At 54.4% G+C, this 19,342-nt stretch overlaps 1 protein-coding gene across 1 annotated transcript; it reads right to left on the bottom strand.

Annotated features, from left to right (window-relative positions):
• Window positions 1-84: 84 nt before the first annotated feature.
• Window positions 85-18,147, bottom strand: NPAS1 (neuronal PAS domain protein 1). Its single transcript, XM_080908265.1, has 11 exons — window positions 17,921-18,147; window positions 17,111-17,346; window positions 8,579-8,652; window positions 8,367-8,456; window positions 7,124-7,295; window positions 5,902-6,017; window positions 5,534-5,691; window positions 5,050-5,156; window positions 4,529-4,676; window positions 3,287-3,381; window positions 85-659 (listed from the first exon to the last, which is right to left on the bottom strand). The coding sequence occupies exons 1-11, from the start codon at window positions 18,040-18,042 to the stop codon at window positions 190-192; spliced, it is 1,788 nt and encodes a 595-aa protein (XP_080764391.1). The 5' UTR covers window positions 18,043-18,147; the 3' UTR covers window positions 85-189.
• Between the last annotated feature and the right edge of the window lie 1,195 nt (window positions 18,148-19,342).

Genomic DNA, 19,342 nt, shown 5'->3' with positions numbered 1-19,342 from the left:
CTAATTTCCACACCATACCACACATAGACACACATACATGTAAATAATTTTAAAGGGAAAAGAAAAAGCAATCGTGAGAGGCAGAATCCCTGGGGATGGAGTCCCTCAGGGAGTGGTGTTTAATTCTCAAGAATGGCTCCAGGACTCGATCCTGCGCCGTAGGCTTGGCCCTCCGGTGTTACACTGTTTTTAGTCTCCCTTCCGCTGCACCCTAGTACCTGTGGGTCCCGGATAGGGCAGGCCCAGCGTAGGGTAAAAGGCCTCTGGAAGCGCGGGGCCTGGGCCCAGCCTGTGCAGATGTGGATACATCAGGCTCAACTCTGCCGGGCCATAGCGGATGGTGCCTGGAGTACACAGGCCTCGCACGACGGGTGGCAGGAAGCCTGCGTGAAGGAGGGCAGGTGAGGGGTCTCCAGGAGTTGTCAAGCCCCACGGCAGTACTGGATCATGCTTCAGGGCTCCCGCCCGGATCACAGAAGTGAATTCTGGCCGAGGCGGAGCCGGTGGATCCGAGACCTCCTCCTCTCCACTCTCCTCTGAGCCTCTAGCTTCCTTTGGGCTGGCCTCCACTTTGATGCGTTTGCCTCGGGCCTGAGGGTCCTTGTCCTTGTCCTGGTCCACCGGCAGAGCCTGCTTCCGGTCAACTGGAGGATCTTCCTCTGAAGGAGATAGTTTATATTTATTCTTTGCAGTGCTCTACCACTGAGCCACGCCCCCAGCCCCTCACTGGGGGTTTCTAGGCAGGGGCTCTACCACTGAGCCACGCCCCCAGCCCCTCACTGGGGGATTCTAGGCAGGGGCTCTACCACTGAGCCACGCCCCCAGCCCCTCACTGGGGGATTCTAGGCAGGGGCTCTACCACTGAGCCACGCCCCCAGCCCCTTAGTGATGGGTTCTCCTCAGACCCACTGTTGAGCGGGATTCTAAGCCTTTTGACTTCCTGTGAGTGGGTGAGGGTACAGAGGTGAAACATCAACACTGGCGCCCTTCCTCTATCACGGTCATCACCATCTTTACTGTGCGTACAAGGGAGACATATACGCCATCATGAAAGTGTGGACCAGATCAGAGGACAGCTTTGCTGAGTCAGGTTTCTATTTCTACCTTTACATGGGTTCTGAGGATCAAACTCAGGTCATCAGGTTTGGATTGTGACCCACGGAGCCATCCCGGCAGCCGAATTTGTAATTGCTCTGTGCGTGTGTGAGTGTGGGTGTATAGGCCCCATAATATATATGTTAGGTCACAGGGCAGGGCGTCTCTACCTGATGAGCCATGTCACTGGATTATTGTTCTCTGAGACAGAAGACACTGAACCTAGAGCTTGTGTGTTTCTGGCTAGGCTGGTTGGCCAACAAACTCCCAGGATCAACATGTGGCCTGCCCCGTCAACACTGTGATCACTCAGATATTAAGGGTGCTAGAGATCCAAACACAGGTCTTTTGTTTGCTTGGGTTTTGGTTTCGTTTTCCACACAGGGTTTCTCTGTGTGCCTGAAACTCATTCTGTAGACCAGGCTAGCCTGGAGGTCACAGAGATCCACCTGGCTCTGCCTCCCAGGTCCTCAGATGAAAGGTGGGAGTGTACCACCACCCGGCCCACACTCAGGATTTTATGTGTGCACAGGAAGCCCTGTACCCACTGGGTTGCCCCCCTCCACCCTTTTACTCTCCGAGATATAGCCTTGGTAAGTAGTCCAGGCTAGCCTTGCCTTGGCCTCCCAGTAGCTGGCATTATAGCCCTTCACTTCCACACCAGCGTCGCAGGAGGCTTTTGAAGGAATGCGTGGGTCCCCAGCCCTTGCTCTTAAAGTGCAGGCATAGCGCAGTAGGCCTGCAGTTCCCAAGCCCTGTGGTCCCCCCCCCCCAGCACACAGTAGGCACCTCCCACAGCACAGCTGAGACCTATCCAGTAAAGCCTAGACTGAGAAGTCCCAGCTAGAACACTGCAGATGATGGAATTCTCTCCAGCCGGCCCCCCTACAGCCATGGAATTTTGTATAGACCCCACATATCTCCGCTGTACTGTCCTGAGAGAGCCACTGAGCACGTGCTGCTGGTGACTGAAATGTGGTGGATACATTTGAGGATGAAGATGTTTAATTTTGGGGTAGGATGAAGTTTATTTTTGTTTTGTTTTGTTTGCAAGACAGGGTCTTACAATGTAGTTCTGGCTGGCCTGGAACTCACTCTGTAGACAAGGCTGGCCTTGAACCAGAGATCTGCCTGCCACCGCCTCCCACCTGCTTTGATTAAAGGTGTGCACCATCTCGCCCTGCCTGATTGTGTTGTTTTTGAGGTATGGTCTCACAGTGTAGCATTTCTAGTCTAGAACTCATTATGTAGACCAGGCTGGCTTCAAACTTACAGAGATGCCCCTGCCGCCGCGTGCTGGGAATAAAGGCTTGTCCTGAGATGCCGCTCCCCACCCCCAGATGTCTTTAATTTTTAGAGAGCTGTTATCCAGATTGTTTAGACTTGTTTCATGTGTGTGAGTGCTTTGCCTGTGTGTGTCTGTGTGCACGCCTGTTGCTGCTGGAGGCCAGGAGAGAGCGCATTAGATCCACTGGAACTGGAGGGACAGATGGTTGTATGTCACCGTGTGGTGCTGGGAATTTAGCCTCAGTCCTCCGCAGGAGCAGCGGGCATTTAGAACTATTCAACGTGTGTGTGCATTTTGTCCATAAGTGTGTCTATGCGTCACATGGATGCCCGGTGCCTACAGAAGCCAGAAGAGGGTGTCGGGTCCCCGAGAACTATGGGTGGCTTAGAGCCCTCTGGGTGATGGGAGAGAAACCTGAGTCTCTGCAAGAACAGGTGCCTCAGCTAGGGAAATTTTCTTTTTCTTGAGACAGGATCTGTGTTGTCCTGGAACTCACTCTGTGGACCAGGCTGTCTTTGAAGTCACAGAGATCCTCCTGCCTCTGCCTCCTGAGTGCTGGGACTAAAGGTGTGAGGCACCGCTGCCGGCTCCACTTACATTTTGAGACAGGGTCTTTCGGTCAACATTGAGCTGGCCACTGCCGCCTTTGGAATGCTCTGTCTCCCCAGCACTGGGACTGCAGACCTGTGTTTCACACCTGGCTTTTCTTCACCGGGGGCCACACCCATGCCCTAGAGTTTTTCTGGCCAGCACTTTACCCACTGAGCCACTCCCTAGCCTGAAGGACTTTTAGCTTCAGCTGTTGATGTAAACAGCCACCTGTGTTGAATGGCCTCCACAGTGGGTAGTCCCAGTGGTCCCTCACTTGTCCCTGGGTGTAGAGATGGGAAGAGATTAGCTTACCTATGGGCTCTGGCCTGGGGCTGGATGACTCCTCCTGGGACACAATGGCTGGAAGTTGGAAGGCATCCAGGGGTGTTTGACCGCCTTCAGCATGGCTGGGGACAAGATGATAGAACTGAAAATCAGGGGTCTTGGGACAACAGTGAATACAGACATTTTCCAGTATGGAACCTATGGATACTACCCCGAGCCACTAAAAACTTTCTATCCAACCTATAAACTCCTAGTTGGATACACACAACACACACAGACACCTTGAATTAAACTAAGGAGCCTCCTATGTGCTAGGCAGGGGCTCTACCACTGAGCCACGCCCCAGCCCCTCACTGGGGGATTCTAGGCAGGGGCTCTACCACTGAGCCACGCCCCCAGCCCCTCACTGGGGGATTCTAGGCAGGGGCTCCACCACTGAACATTCCTTATTGAGATAGGGTCAATTCTCCTGCCTCAGTCTTTCCACTGACTGGGATGAGGGGACCAGAACCAGTTCCAAAATCTATTCTCATCTGAATTCTCCCTGCTGTGGCACACCTGAGCCACTGTCAGCCACCTCGTGTTACCTGGGGGTACTCTAAGCATGTCATGGTTGTCTGGGTCTCTTCGATCAAAATCGCCTGTTCCCTTCTAGGGTCCCAATCAAATCAGCTCAGCAAAGGAGCACATGGCACCCTTCTCTCTCCTCGCATCTCTTAAACCACGCTGCAGCCTCCTCTTGTTCTCCAATCCCCATTTTTTCCCCCCAGTCAGCTCTCGGTGGAAAGAAGGGTTTTTCCAAAAGTACAGATTTGCCTGTGACCCTCTCCAGACATAAAACCTTCACTAGTTCTCCAGGGACCACTGGATAAAATGTCCCGCTGCCATTTACAGCTCCCTCCCCTCACCCCCCCCTCCCGCTCCAGCCCCAGAGGCTCTGTACTTCCCTGGGCAGCTCAGGCTGTAGACCTAAGGCTTATCAGTTCTGCGCCCTCTGCTCACACTGTGGAGAGCCGGCTGTGGTTCCCCAGTGCCCGAGATTCAAACTCACACTTTCCGCTGGAGGCACACCACACGAGCGTTCTTGCCCTGCCCACATCTCAGACATGTCTCCTCCCAACAGTGACTGCTCTCCGTGTCCACCAAGCGAGGTCATTCCATCCCTAGGCCTCCTCGTTCCTTCCCCCTGCTCCTCTAGTCTACAGAGCCCTCCCTTACAGGCGCGCTGGCTGGGATGGGGAGCGGCTGCCGCGATGGGCCACCTCTCACCTGAGCACGTGACTGACCCACAGCACGTGATGCTCCCCCGCACTCTTCCCGTTCCCGGCCACAGTGGCTACAGACTGCAGCCACACGAAGCCCCCCGCACGCTGCAGCCAACGGTAGTAACCAGTCACCACCTGCCCTTTGTCCAGCACTGGTCCATCCCAGGGGAGCAGAGAGCCCAGAGGGGTGGGGAGGGTCAAGGCAGGTGGGCAGGAGACAGCCAGAAGCAGCAAGAGTGGGAAGAATCGGAGAAAGACAGAAAGGCACAGAGGTAGTCAGAGACCCAGAGCTGCCCACCCCAGCATCAGTCAGAGACCCCTCGTACCGCACGTACTGCTCCCTTCCCCCACTCCCTCCACCCCGGAGCCATCCATTGCTCGACCCCTTGGTTGCTTTTTTGTTCCTTACAGCTCCCGGGAGCTGCAGTGCAAACCCTGAGGAAAGACTTCCAGGGAACAGGGAAACAGGGTCATTCCTGTCTCTGTGGTAGGTGGGCAGGGAGAGGGTACAGAAGTGTGTCTCACGGTCCAGATGGCTTTGGCGGATCCTGGTTGCATCCTGTCCATGGACAAACTGGTAGCAGCTGCGTCCCACCAGTTCTGAGGGTCCCATGTCCATGTGGTCGCTAACTCTGGAGGACACGGGAAAGAAGGGAATGGAGTTGGAGACATTGGGTGATTGGAGACAGCAGGGCTGGCTTCAGCGTTCCCCAGGGTCCACACCCTTGTGATACCATCATCTGAGCCTCAGGTTCCTTCTGTAAAATGGGCATAGAATACAGGTAAAGGAAAGGATGAGTTAGTTACAGGAGGCCAGAAGAGAAATGGGCAAGCCTGCCCAGGGAGCCAGGGTCACGCTCTCTTCTTCCGGGCACCTTTGCCATCTCCCTTGTCCTCTCTCCTCCCATAATTCCCCACGGCTCCAGACTAAAGGCCCAAGATTGACTGAAACCCACATATCCCCAGGTCTCCAGTGAACCCACCTTCCCTCCCGCCCCTACCCCGGTACCTGCTCTCACAAGCAAGGATGGTGAGGCCCAGGCTGAGGCGGAAGACAATCATGTGCCCATGCAGAGGCAGCTCAGCCAGTGGGGCTGGGGGCAGCGTGTGTCCAAGGGCTACAAGACCCAGCGCTCGGGCCCTCAGGCGCCCTGTCACATGAATGACCTGTGGAAGGTGGGGATGTCTGGGGAGGTGGCAGGTGGGATTGCTGAGGCAGGAGGACCACAGCCAAGTCAAAAATTCACCCAATTCCACCTGATACCCACAGATCCCTTGGCCCAGGGGAGGTTTTGAGTGTCTCCCAGTTGCTGTTCTCAGCATCCGGTATTCTGGGATCTAGCTGGCATCCGGGAGGGAGAGACAGCTCACACCCACCTTGTACCCCGAAGCTTTGACATTCAGGCCCCTCTTGGTGAGGGTAGATTTCATGCGGACAAAGAAGGACCGCTCTTGGACTCGGAAGGCAGGGGATGTTTCGGTGGGGCTGGCTTCTGAGGCAGAATAAGAGAGAGCCATTAGGGTCAGGGTCAGGGTTAGGGGAGCCATTATAGAATCTTCCAGAATCCTGTCAACTCAGAACCAGCCTCAGTGTGGCCGCTCCAGACACTCAGACGCATCTAATGGTCGCACAGCTACACTGATAAAACCGTCTCTCCTCATGGGACAGCTAGTCCCAAGGTCAGACGGCACCTCTCAGTCCTGTCCCCCAGGTGTCAGCAGGCGTCAGCCTGACCCAGGCTGGAGCAGCCACTTGTGACACCACAGGTCCCCTGTCACAGACTAGACGTATAAAAGAGGAAGCTGGGCAGCGGTGTGGCACGCTTTTACCTCAGCACTCAGGAGGCAGAGGCAGGAGGATCTCTGAGTTCAAAGCTAGCCTGGCCTACAGAGTGAATTCTAGGACAGCCAGGGTTATACAGAGAAACCGTGTCTCAAACAAACAAACAAACAAACGACCCCCCCCAGGGTTGGAGAGATGGCTCGGTGGTTAAGAGCACTGGCTGCTCTTCCAGAGGTCCTGAGTTCAAATCCCAGCCCCCACATGGTGGCTCACAGCCATCTATAATGGGATCTGATGTCCTCTTCTGGTGCGTCTGAAGACAGTGTACTCACATACATAAAATAAATAAATCTTAAAAAAAAAAGAAAAGAACCCCCCAAGACCCCCAAAAAATCAACAAAGAGAAGTGCCTCCTGAAAGTTAAACACACACCACATACACACACAATTAAAAAGATGGAATAGCTGGGTGACTTGGGGCAAGTAACTTGATCTCTCTGTGCTGTGCCTGGACTTTAGAGGCCATCTGTCCTGGCTTGTGGTTTTGTTTTTGGGGCCCAGTGAAAAATTTAAAGGCACACACACACACACACACACACACACACGGCTCTCAGCCTTGTTCCCACTTCCATATAGCAGCTCAAATTTTGGTGTATTTTGGCCATGCTGGGAAACCATCCAACTTTAGACACCCTAGTGTCACTGCCTTAAGTTGGCATGACCCGTTTTGTTTTGTTTTCACAAAATCTTGTTAAGTAGTATGTTAAAGCACACTCAGGTTTCATCCATTGGCAAGGAAAGCATTCCGGGAAATTACCAATCTCGGGGGTGTCCACCAGCGAGGAGGAAGACGAGGAGGAGGAAGAAGAGGACACGGAAGGCGGCGTAGGGGGGCCGGTGGCTGCAGCCCGCAATCCGAGTTGCTCTAGGACCTCCGAGTGGTCCCCAGGATGGATGTAGTCGAAGACGCTGCTGCCCGTCAGCTCCACCTGCCGGCGATAGGGAGGAATGCAGGAGCGCAATGGCTGAGGCTGGTTAATCTGCTCGCACAACCCCTAAGTGCGCCTCACACCAGGCTTGTGGTTCTCTTAGACGTTTCCTGCCTTGTTTGTTTGTTTTGAGACAGGGTCTCACTTCTATAGCTCTGGGTGTTCTGGAGTTCATTTATAATATGTAGACCAAGTCGGCCTCAAATTTATGAATCTGTCTGCCTGTACCTCCTGAAATTTGGATTAAAGGAATGTGCGGCGACACCTGGCCCTTTTTGTCCTTTTTCGATAGAAGTTTGCTAGGTAGCCGAGGCTGGCCTCAGACTCGTGGTGATCCTCCTGCCTCAGCCTCCCAAGTACTGGAAATTACATCCAGCCCTACAGTTTTCAACTCTGTAGTTTGGGCCTCTCAGGCCTCACCGGGATCCCAGGCCAGGCCCCTCGGTACAGCCTTTAGCTTCCCACACGGATCACGCTCCGATTCCACAAAGAGCCTCTGACCTTCAAGCCCCATTTAAAACTCTCTGGGTGATCTGTCTCCCTTCAACCTTCATCCTCCCTGAAGTCCTCACCACCATCCCCCACACTGCCCACACAACCACCTTACCCACCCTACTTTGTCACCCACATATCCAAGTCCCCCCCCCCCTTTTGAGACAGTCTCATATAGCCTAGGCTGGACTTTCAGGTATGGGCTTATACCTTACCGCTGTGCCCAGTTTATGTAAGGAGCCCAGGGCTTTGTGAATAGGAAGCCAGCATCTGTCAGCTAAGCTGCAATCCTGCCCCAGCCACAATGGATTGAATCCCAGCCCCCCCACCCCCAGGATCACACCGTCACTGAGCTCAGCTGCTCCCCGGGGGATTCTAGGCAAGCATACAGCGCTACAGAACATCTCAAAGCTTCATTTTGAGACGAGGGCTTGCTAAGTCTTCCTGGCTGGCTTTGAACTCGAGTCCTCCCAGCATTGTGGGGTTCCAAGGAAGGTTGTCTGTTCTTCATGTTGGGCTTAGTGATACCAGAAGAGAGCAAGGCAGTAAAGATGGCGGCCTGCTGTCGGGGGTTCTTACCTGTGAGAGACCCAGGTAGATGGACACTGTCTCTGAGATGTAGAGGAATTTTCCTTCCTGGTTCAAGGCGAACACAAAGCCATCCAAGGACTAGAATGGAGACAAACCGAGCAGGTGTAGGAAGGGAACGGAAGCAGGAAAAATAGTGCTATTCCCAGACGCTGCCACCAGATGGCAGCACGAGGCAGCAGGCTAGGAAGGAAGGCTCTCACCTGTAGGATGTGTCCACCCAGGTGTTGCTCGAAGACTTCAGAGACCAAAGCCACAGGGCCTCGGCGGCCTGGGGCTGGGGACAGAAGGAGGAGGACAGTCAGGGCCTCTTGGTCTGGCTCACTGCTCTGGGCAGCCCTAGGGGCCCAGTCAGTCACCTTAGAGAACCAGTTCACAGGATGGCTGTTCCCTGAGACAGAGGCCAAGACTGACAGACAGACACTGAAAACGTGAATTTGTTTGCTCCCGTGTGCTTTTGCACACCAAAACAAAAAGTCCTGAGTACTGCTGTTCACAGGTCCTATACAGTACAGGCTGTGCTGGTGAACGGTGCTGACTGTTCTCACTGGGCCCTGAAGCCAAGTTCAGTGAATAACCCAACTGAAGACAGCCTGGTGGCTCCAACTACTGGGCAGGTTAAGGCAGGAGAATCAAGAGCTAAAGGCCTGCCTGGGGTACATAACAAATGAATTTCTATCGAAAAAGTTGAAAAGAGGGATGGCAACATAGATCAGTGATAAGGTATCTGCCTAGAATCCCCAGTGAGGGGCTGGGGGCGTGGCTCAGTGGTAGAGCCCCTGCCTAGAATCCCCCAGTGAGGGGCTGGGGGCGTGGCTCAGTGGTAGAGCCCCTGCCTAGAATCCCCCAGTGAGGGGCTGGGGGCGTGGCTCAGTGGTAGAGCCCCTGCCTAGAATCCTCCAGTGAGGGGCTGGGGGCGTGGCTCAGTGGTAGAGCCCCTGCCTAGAATCCCCCAGTGAGGGGCTGGGGGCGTGGCTCAGTGGTAGAGCCCCTGCCTAGAATCCCCAGTGAGGGGCACTGTGGTACACTGCTTGTCTAGCATTCAGAGGCTCTGGGTTCAATCCTCCACACTGAAAAGCAATAACAAAAGACAAAAAAAAAATACAGAATTATGGAAGTGAGTAGAGAAATGGGATTTCCCTGCACTGCAGGGTGGAATGTGACCTAAGACAGCAGCTGAAGGAAATAGCTTGGTGACTGCGCAACAAATAAAAAGACTATGATGTGAGCCTCTGGCAGTCACCTCACAACCCAGCAAACGGAAGCTGAGTATTGTGAGGAGCGCTCTAGGCACACAGAGAGAACAGTGTTACACAAAGCCAAGAGGAAAGTCCCCTAATGTCCGTCCTCCGAGAATGGATAAAAAACACGATAGACCCACTGAGAGGAATATAATCTAACTGGGAAGAAGAATGAAACCTTGAGCTCTGACGGAATATTATGAAAGCAGACAGGCACAAAGGCCACAGTTACCCCACGTCTATGAAATGTCCAGCACCGGGGAGGTGGCTGTGTCGTGACTGTTGGACTCCTTCGGGACTATGCTGTACATGGTGCTGATTTGGAAACTTTAAAACAGCCTTGTCTACACAGCAAGTTCCAGGCCAGTCGGGACACAGAGTGAGACCCTGTCTAAAAGCCGGGATGGAGGAGCTGTGGAGAACCAGCTGAGTGGTTAAGAGCTGCTCCTGCGGAAAGACCCAGGTTGGATTCTGTGGCAGCTCACAAGTATCGGTTACTCTGGTCTCGGGGATTTGATGCCCTCTTCTGGCTTCTGTCGGTACTACACATCTGTGCTACACAGACGTACGTGCATGTACAACACACTTAAATATAAACAAACGATTTTAAAAGTTGTTGGAATGGCTTAGTGGGTAAACGCATGTGCCATCAAACCGAGAGATCTAAGTTTGATCCCCAGAACGTATGTGATTCCATGAGACTTGGTTCTCACAAATTGTCCTCTGACCTCCACATGTGGGCTATGTCCTGTCCACATATACATATGAACACATAAGCAAATATAAGTCTTTAAAGAAGCTAGCTGATTTTACTGAGTAAATTTTGGATGAAAAGTTTTAGTTTCTTTGGAATAGAGTCTCAATAAATAACCCAAGTTTGATCAAATTTGCCATTCTCCTGCCTCAGCTTCTTGAGGACTACATTTACAGGCATGTATCACCAGACTTTCTTTTTTTCAGTGTTGTGGATTGAACCCAGAGTCTTACACATGTTAGGCAGTTACTTTTCCACTGAGCTATGCTGGGGGATTCTAGGCAGGGGCTCTACCACTGAGCCACGCCCCCAGCCCCACTGAGCCACGCCCCCAGCCCCACTGAGCCACGCCCCCAGCCCCTCACTGGGGGATTCTAGGCAGGGGCTCTACCACTGAGCCACGCCCACAGCCCCTCGCTGGGGGATTCTAGGCAGGGGCTCTACCACTGAGCCACGCCCCCAGCCACTCACTGGGGATTCTAGGCAGGGGCTCTACCACTGAGCCACGCCCCCAGCCCCTCACTGGGAGATTCTAGGCAGGGGCTCTACCACTGAGCCACGCCCCCAGCCCTTCACTGGGGATTCTAGGCAGGGGCTCTACCACTGAGCCACGCCCCCAGCCCCTCACTGGGGGATTCTAGGCAGGGGCTCTACCACTGAGCCACGCCCCCAGCCCCTCACTGGGGGATTCTAGGCAGGGGCTCTACCACTGAGCCACGCCCCCAGCCCCTCACTGGGGGATTCTAGGCAGGGGCTCTACCACTGAGCCACGCCCCCAGCCCCTCACTGGGGGATTCTAGGCAGGGGTGCTGGCACTGAGTTACATCTGCTGATGTTTTGTATAGTATATCATAGCAGAAACGTATATAAAATAGAGTAACTTTTGCAGATGTGTTGAGGAGATGACGACACACACAAAGAATTTCAGAAACGTAAATTCTGAGACCGATGGCCATTAAGACTTGACTGGATGACACAGTTGTCCCCCACCCCCAGTCAGGATTCCTAGATGCCATACACATGACCCCTTGCTTAGAAGATGACCCCCCTGGCTCCCAAGAGAGATTCAAGCCCTCTGTCCTTCCCTTTGTTAGGCTGAGGATTTGGAGTCACTTCTTCCTCTTGTGCCTCAGTTTCCTCTTTAAATGGGTTTGCTGTAGGGGCCTGAGTTCCCTGACTGCCAAGCTTCTAGGGAGCTTGGGGAAGGAAAGCAGAGAGTGAGGTGGGACTGGACTCAGGGCCCTGTCACCCCTGTTCCTCAGGACTCCCCCAAATCAGCCAAGCTGTCAGAGTCTACCCCAGGCTTCCCTAGACCCCCCCCATCTGACTGCTGTTTCTCCTGCTTCCTCCTCATCTGAACCTTCAGGAACAATAAGTGTAGGGGGTGAGAGGGACCCCCTCCCCTGAAACCCAGCTCCAAGCAGCCCTGTGACAGGCAGGAACAATGCTGCCTGCTAATTGTGGCAATTTCCCCTGTCATTTTTGCTAATTCCTTCATTTTCCCTCTCCGGGGATCAGCCCGGGTCAGACTGAGCCGTTGCAATTAACAGCATTAATGGGCATGCTAGGATGGGGGTGTGCAGGGGGACAGCTTGGGGACCTGCTGTCCCCCCCACATGACCCACCGCCTGCCACAAGGATCCCCAAGGTGTGCCCAGGATTGCCCACTGATGACTTAGTACCCCTGCTTTCTGCCTCCCCAAACCTACTTGCTCCCTATTCTTCCCACCCACAGCCCCCAGCCATGTCCCAATTCAACAGGTGTGTTCCACCTTCACAGCTGCCCCTCCCCCCCGGAAGTCCACAGATCCTGAAATCTCTATTCACTTAATCTCTTATTCAACTAATGAGCATTCGTCAGGCAACATGGGGGGGGTGGTGGGACTGGGGTGGGAGGACAAAGGAATTAGGGAGACCCATGGGCAGAGAGAGGGTAGGCTCAGACAGGGAGGACAGGCAAGATCCCTTGCAAGTTTCAGGGGGTCCCCTCCCTTCCTCCCTTCCCATCCTATGAGTCCTTAGGGAGGAAGGGCTAGGTTTTCATGACTAGGGAGTGGGGGAGGAGTCCCAGCACTCAGTCTTTGGATCAATCTTCCGATCACTTCTGATCAATTGTCTGTTATCATAGGGCTCCATTGATGCCCAGGGGGACCTCAACCTGTTGTGAGAACTATCTCTCTCTTTCTTTCAAGAATTTTTTTTTTTCTGTGTAGTCCGAGCTGTCCTGGAACTCACTGCAGAACAGGCTAGGCTGGTTTCAAACTCACAGAGATCCCCCTGCCTCTGCCTTGCCCCAAGTGCTGGGATGAAAGGTGTGGGGGCACCACTGCCCTGCTGGAGCTCACTGTGCACCCAAAGATGATCCTGCACTCCGGATGCCCCTCCCTTCTCTTCCTGGACACTGGGATTACAGGCCTGCACTGTGCCTGGTTTGACTAGTGCTGGGGACGGAGCCCAGGGCTTCCTACATGCTAGGCAAATGCTCTACCAACTGAATCCAACCCCAGCCCTGTGCTGAGAGCAATTGGGTTTTGTACATCAAAGGCCACAACAAACAGGTATACAGTGGGTGACTAATATATCATCAGGAAGAGTACTAACATGCAAGTCTAGACCACTCCTAAGAGTTTCTGGGGTTTGCCCCCTCCTCACTTTCCCGCCTCCAATTTATCCCCTACCGCCATCCCAGCCTAGCCTTCACTGTTTCCTTCTGCTTCTAACCTGCCCTTCGCCCCAGCCCTCTGCCTGGCCCTTCTCACAGCTGGCTTCTTCACTCCTCCATTCGAAGGTCACTTCCTCCTCGTGAGCTAGTGTCCTACCTGGGGACCAAGATGTCACCGCCCTCAAGGACAGTTCATTGAGCATTTCCCCAACCTTGTTTTAGCTCAGTGAACAATTAGCTGGGGGAAAGGGCCAGGGGGATGGTCCAGCTGGAAAAGCATTTGCTACACAAGTGTGGAGACCTGGTTCGAATCCCGGGAACCCATGTGAAGCTGGACATAGCAGGGAAGACTGTGGTTCATCATTCCTCCTGGAGAGGAAAGATGGAAGACCCCCTCCGAGCCTGTGGGCCAGCCAGCCTGCCCAGCTGCGCTGAGCAATAAAGGCTTATCTCAAGAAAAAGAGGAAGGCAAGGGTTGATACCTGGTAACACACACACACACACACACACACACACACACACTTATGAGGAATAATAATCAGACTGGGTAGATGTCTCAGCAGTTAAGAACACACACCGCTCTTGCAGAGGGATACTTTGACCCCCAGCACCCAGCTTGGGTGGCTCACACCCGCAGGTAACTTCAGCTGCAGGGGATTCAACACCCTCTGGCCTCTACCAGCGGCTGCACACACATCGTGTCCATCAACACAGTAGGCACAAACACATGTACAGACAATTTGTGAAAAACCTTCAAACACAGAAAAAAGGGTTGGAGAGATGGCTCAGTGGTTAAGAGCACTGGCTGCTCTTCCAGAGGTCCCGGGTTCAATTCCCAGCAACCACATGGTGGCTTACAACCAGCTATGACTGAAGTCCTCGGGTATCCAGAGCTTTCTGCCGGCCACCCTGGGCACCAAGCACTAAAATGCTTCACAGTCGAGCATGCAGATAAAACACCCTTATATGAAAATAATAATAATAATAATAATAATAATAATAATAATAATAATAATAATAATAATAATAATAAAGCTAAAAATGCAAGGTTAGAGGAGATAAATAGGGAATTATCTAAAACAAAAGATAAAATATAGCCAAAAAGAAAAAAAAAAAAAACCTTAGCAACCCAGACCCTGAAGGGATGTTGGTTAAAAACTGAACTAAAGCAGACAGACATGCTGGAGTTTAGCTTTAATCCCAGAAGGCAGAGGGGGGCAGATTTCTGTGAGTAGAGTTCTAGGCCATCTAGGACGACACAGAGAGACCTTGTGTAAAAATAAATAAATAAAACATAAATTACAAAAAGCTTGAACCCCAGGTCACTGAAATGGGTCAGTAGGTAAAGGGGCAAGTTCCCAGACCTGTCTGTCAGAGTTTGATCCCCGTCTCAAAAAGATCAATTCCTGCAGATTGTCCTCTGACTTTCAAAACCTGCCCCCCACCCCCATCCAGAAAAAAAAAAAAAAAAAAAAGCTTAAACACCTTTAGGGGAGCTGAAGAGGTGGCTCAGCAGTTAGGAGTCCCAGACTCCACGTGGCAGCTCACAGTGTGACTCCCATGGGGGGGGGTCTGGCGCCCTCTTCTGGCCTCCCTGGACACTTGCGCCCATGTGAGCGCCGGCAAAACACCCGACACGGAAAATAAAAGCCTCTTAGAAGATGAATCAAGTAGCCACCATCTTCCCCGTTTGAGCCTCAGTTTCCCAGGGGCTCCCTTCTAATCCTCAGAGAGCTACTTCGTGTGTAGATCAGCAGGGCCTACGCTTCTGGGTTTGGGTGTCTGGAGGCAGGATGTTGAGCCACCCACACAGGCGCTCCTGACCAGTGGCTTCTGGTGGGCCCTTATGGAAGTAGCCAAGAGACAGCCCGCGAGCCCTGACCACAGTGAGCCAGCCTCAATCTCTTGAAGCTTCCAGATGCCCCTCCAAGTGTTGGGGGGCTGGACACCGCCGGGCCTCTCTCAGCCCCCACGTTCGTCCCCTCCCTGGGGCTCCAGGACAATAGAGAAGATGTTTATCCCCCGCCGGCGCACGTGTTGTTCGCGGTAATGACAGTAATCAGCCTCGCTAATGCGGCATTCTCTCAGCGCCAGTCAATTCGCCTAATTACCGCCTGGGAAGCCGGATTATTTAAATTTAAATGGTGATTTATCGCGGGGCTTAATCAATGCTATTTTCTCTCCCCCCCACCTCCTCTCTGGATCCCAGGGCAGGAAGGGAATAGGAGCCCTCTCCAACCCCACTCTCAGGACCCCATTCTTCCGGAGTGTGTGTGGGGTGCTTCACCTGTGACCATCGGTCACACGTTCGCTGTTCTGTAATAACAATTAAGTAGGGATATATAAACGAGATGAAAATCTAATATTCTATGCATCAGTAATCAAAGGTGGGAAGAAAAAGCGAGATATTCATCTATATGCTGACATCTTATGTATTCTACGTTTTTGCAAATCACAGAATATAAATTTTCCCTACTGTGTCACACCTGCATCTACAAGGGACTTTTCACCTCACCCCCCCCCCCATTAATCTTTTTTGAGACAGGATCTCTTGTGGCCCAGGCCGTTCTAGAACTCACTATGCAGTTGAGAAGGAGCTTGGTCCTCCTGCTGGTGACCGGTACAGGCATGTGCCTCCGAGCCGGCTTGTCAGAGTTTGTTTCTGAGGCTGGGGTTCTTTCTGTGGCCCTGGCTGGTCTCGAACTCGCTACATAGGCTGAACTAATCACCCAGAGATCTGCCTGCCTTTGTCTCTCAAGTGCTGGGGTGTAAACACCACCGCCTGGCCCTATTTTTCTTTGTTTTGAGACAGAATCTCAATTTGGAGCAAAGGCTGGTTTCATACTCATGGGGATTCTCCTGCTTCAGCATAACGGGCACTGGGTAAATAAGCCATCAACAGCAGACCCAGCCAGGGCAGGGACTCTGGTCTAGTGTGTTTCCTGCGTGGTCCTGGGCACTCACAGTGTATCACACATGAACAGCAAGGTGACACGGGCCACATGCCTGGCCCTTTGCAGGGAATTCCAGGGGCCTTGTAGGTGTTCATCAGCTTCTGACCAGCCTAACGTGCAACTCCGATGGTTACTCCCGTCTCTCTCTCTCTCTCTCTTTTCTTTTTGTTGGTTTCTTTTTGTTTTGTTTTGTTTTATTTATTTATTTTTGAGACAGGGTTTCTTCTCTGTGCAGCCCTGCCTGTCCTGGAACTCACTCTGTAGACCAGGCTGGCCTGGAACTCACTGAGATCCACCTGCCTCTGCCTCTGGAGCGCTGGGATTGAAGGCGTGCGCCACCACTGCCCTCCACCACGGCAGCATAAGAGGGAAGACACCTCCGTGGGGCTGCAGAGCTAGGGGTAGGTGTCAGGATGGACACACAGCTAATGTCACCAAGGAGAACCTTCCTGACAATCCTTATCCTCCCTGGGTCATACTGTCCAACCTCCTCACCCCAAATGGGGAACTCAGCGCCCGGTTTTCCGTGCTCCCTGGAGTTCCGCAGACCCATTCAGGAGCCCACCCTTACTGGCTGAGTGGAGGTCCTGGTGGGGGTGGACAGCTAGAAACTGCTTCTGTAGTACTGGTTCACCTCATCTGATAAAATTAATAGCCTGTGCTGTGTGTGGTGGCAGACACCTGTACATCCAGCGTGGAGGAGATGGAGGCGGGAGGATCCCAAACTCGGGGCTAGCCTCTACTACATATCAAATTCCAGACCAGGCGAAGCTACAGGACACTGTCTGAAAGACAAGAGCCAGGGCGGGGTGGTGGCGCTCGCCTTTAAACCGGGCACCCACAGGAGCCAGAGGCGGGTAAGCTGGAGGCCAGCCAGGTCCACATATCAAGTCCCAGGCTAGCCGAGGTTATATAGATTCCTGCCAGGCTCTGACTTAGGTCGGAAGTTTATAAAAATCCTTAACTTTCTGTCCCCTCTAGAGCATAAGTCAGGAAACCACAAAAGGTCTGGTGGAGTCTCCAGGAACCGGGGTCAGGGCAGGCCTGGCTTTCTCAATCCTGTCCCCAGGGCTGGGGGTGGGGTGGCGAGGGGAGGACTTGGCAGCATGAGCATGCGCACTCACCGAGGCCAGCCGGAGGCCCGACGGCCCGCAACCCCCAGGGCGGCGCCCCCAGCGCGGCAAAACGACGCAGGCGGAGGTAGGTGACGCTAAGACGTACGATGGACGCCTTGTCCAGCTGGCTGGAGATGGCACCGGGCAGAGGGAGCAGCTTGGCCAACTCGAAGAACTCGAGATTTTCCTTCCCGCGTCGCCAGCGCGCTGCGTTGCGGGATTTCTCTTTGCGCTGCGCCTGCAGGCTGGGCGGGCAGCGTGGAAGAGGTGTCAGTAAGGGTCCTGGAAGCACTCCAGGAAGTGGGAGAGACCTGAGTGCGAATTCTACATCTCTGCTGGCTTTTGAGGACACGGACAGAACTTTATTTATTCACTATTAATAATATTCACTACTACTACTACTGTATTTGCGGTACTAGGGTTTGAACCCAGGGCCTACCACTGAACTACATTCCTCAGGCTTGCTTCTGCCTCGGGAGCAGCGAGGTAAAAGGCAGGCATAACCACGCCCGGCTCTTGTTTTTGCCTGGAGATACAGTCGATTTTGCCCAGGCTGGCCTTGAACTAGCGAACCTCCCGCTTCAGTTGGGGTTGTCAGGCCACCGGGCTGGGGACAGAACCTTCTCCTTGGCCGGAGAATGTCGGGGTGAATTCGGAGCTGGGGGACTAAAAACAGAACTCAGCAGTAAGTGACGGTGACGAAGTCTAGACACAGGTTCAGGGCACGGACCTGAGGATGAATAGCATCTGAAAGGCTGTGAGCCCCCCACCCCCGCACGCCTTCTCGGGGAGAGGCCATTCAGGGGCAGATTTGCTCACCAGGGTCCGGGCGGGGCCTTGACCATCAGCCCGGGCAGGAAATCCCAGGGGACGCCGGCTCCACGGCCGTCCCCGCACTTGACTTCACCTCGGCCACCGCTTCTGGGATAGGGGGTCGCCATCGCGACGGGGACTCGGGAATTCAGGCGCGAAGGAGTCGCAGGTGGGGCTCAGTTCCCTGGGGGAAGAATGTCTAGGGAAAGTGAGGTGCGTGCGTGTCCCCAAGGGTCGAGCCAGGAGCTGGCTTGCATGCGTTCCTCAGTTTCCCCTTCCTGGGAAGCCGCGGTTCCCACCCTGGCGCTCCGGGTGAGGACGTGCCCCGCCGCCGCCTCCCCTGCGCGGCCCGCCAGCGCGCCCGCCTCACGCCCGCGCCGGGCCGGCTCCCGCATACCAATGGGCGCACGCGGCGCGCATACGGATCGGACCGGCCCGCGCGCTGCGTGCCAAGCATGCCCAAACTGCGCTCGGGGCGGGCGCCTCGCCGGGGCCCAGACGCTCCGGGCTCCATCCCCCCCCAAAGCTCCCAACACCCGAAGGATCTGTCCCCCAAAGCCATCCCCAGAGTCCCACTCCCCAGGTCTGCAGCTGCACCCACTTCCTAGCCTGGGCTAAGGAGGCAGGGAGGACAGAGGGACCCCACCCCAAGTCCTGCCCAGGAAGCACTCAAGCCCCTGGGGTGGCCCCACCTGGCTCGGTTGCTAAATATTCCCAATCTACAACTTCCTCCCTAAAGACCAGGGCGTAAGGCCGTGGTCCATGACACCGCTGGTCACGGTGACTCCAGGGTGGACGCGACACTCGGGGCCCAGGTACTGGAATCCAGATCCTCTAGAACCAGGGATGTGTCCATCTGGTTCTTTCCTCTTCACGATTAGGCGTCCAGGCCGATCATGTCCCCAGCACCCTGGTGGCCTCCAAACCTCCCCAAATCGCGCTGACGTCTAGTCCCCTGAGCCTCTGTGGCCAGGACCCCCAACAACCGTGCACCACTCTCTGGATCCCGGCGGTATAGGCGTCCGGATGCTGTGGTCTCCAGGTCACCAAGAGTCTCAGCCCCGCATCCCAGCAGGACCCAGAAGTCCCCATTCCCTCCCGCCAAACCTTCAGGCGTCCCGCACCCGCAGGGCTCCGACAGGGTTACCTGGCCGCTGGGCGTGCTCGGGGCTCGGCGTGGGGCCGGCCGGTTGGCGTGGAGGGGCCGCTCCATAGACCCCGGGGCACGCGGGCTGGGGAGCCCGGCTCTCGGCGCCCACGGCGGCCTCGCAGACTTCGAGACCACGGACAGCGGCAGCTAGGGGCGGGGCCTGTCTTCGCTCCGCCCACAGCGGCCCCTGCGCTGGATAGATCCCATGCTGGTATTGGCCCGGTGTGTCTGAGTTCCCTCACCCTTTGACCACATCAGGAAGCTCGAGCGGCAGTCTC

Source organism: Micromys minutus (genome assembly GCF_963924665.1).
Source record: "Micromys minutus genome assembly, chromosome: 32".
Classification (NCBI taxonomy): domain Eukaryota; kingdom Metazoa; phylum Chordata; class Mammalia; order Rodentia; family Muridae; genus Micromys; species Micromys minutus.
The sequence above is the reverse complement of the archived record's forward strand: the minus strand, read 5'-3'. Positions and strand labels throughout refer to the sequence as shown.

Excerpts from the sequence above, each read along its gene's own strand:
- NPAS1 (XM_080908265.1), bottom strand. The coding sequence starts at position 18,042 with ATGGCGACCCCCTATCCCAGAAGCGGTGGCCGAGGTGAAGTCAAGTGC. Across the intron at positions 6,018-7,123 it reads GGTGGACACCCCCGAGATTG|AAGCCAGCCCCACCGAAACA; the intron begins GTAATTTCCCGG and ends ATTCTGCCTCAG. Across the intron at positions 3,382-4,528 it reads TGGGTCAGTCACGTGCTCAG|CCATGCTGAAGGCGGTCAAA; the intron begins GTGAGAGGTGGC and ends TCTTGTCCCCAG.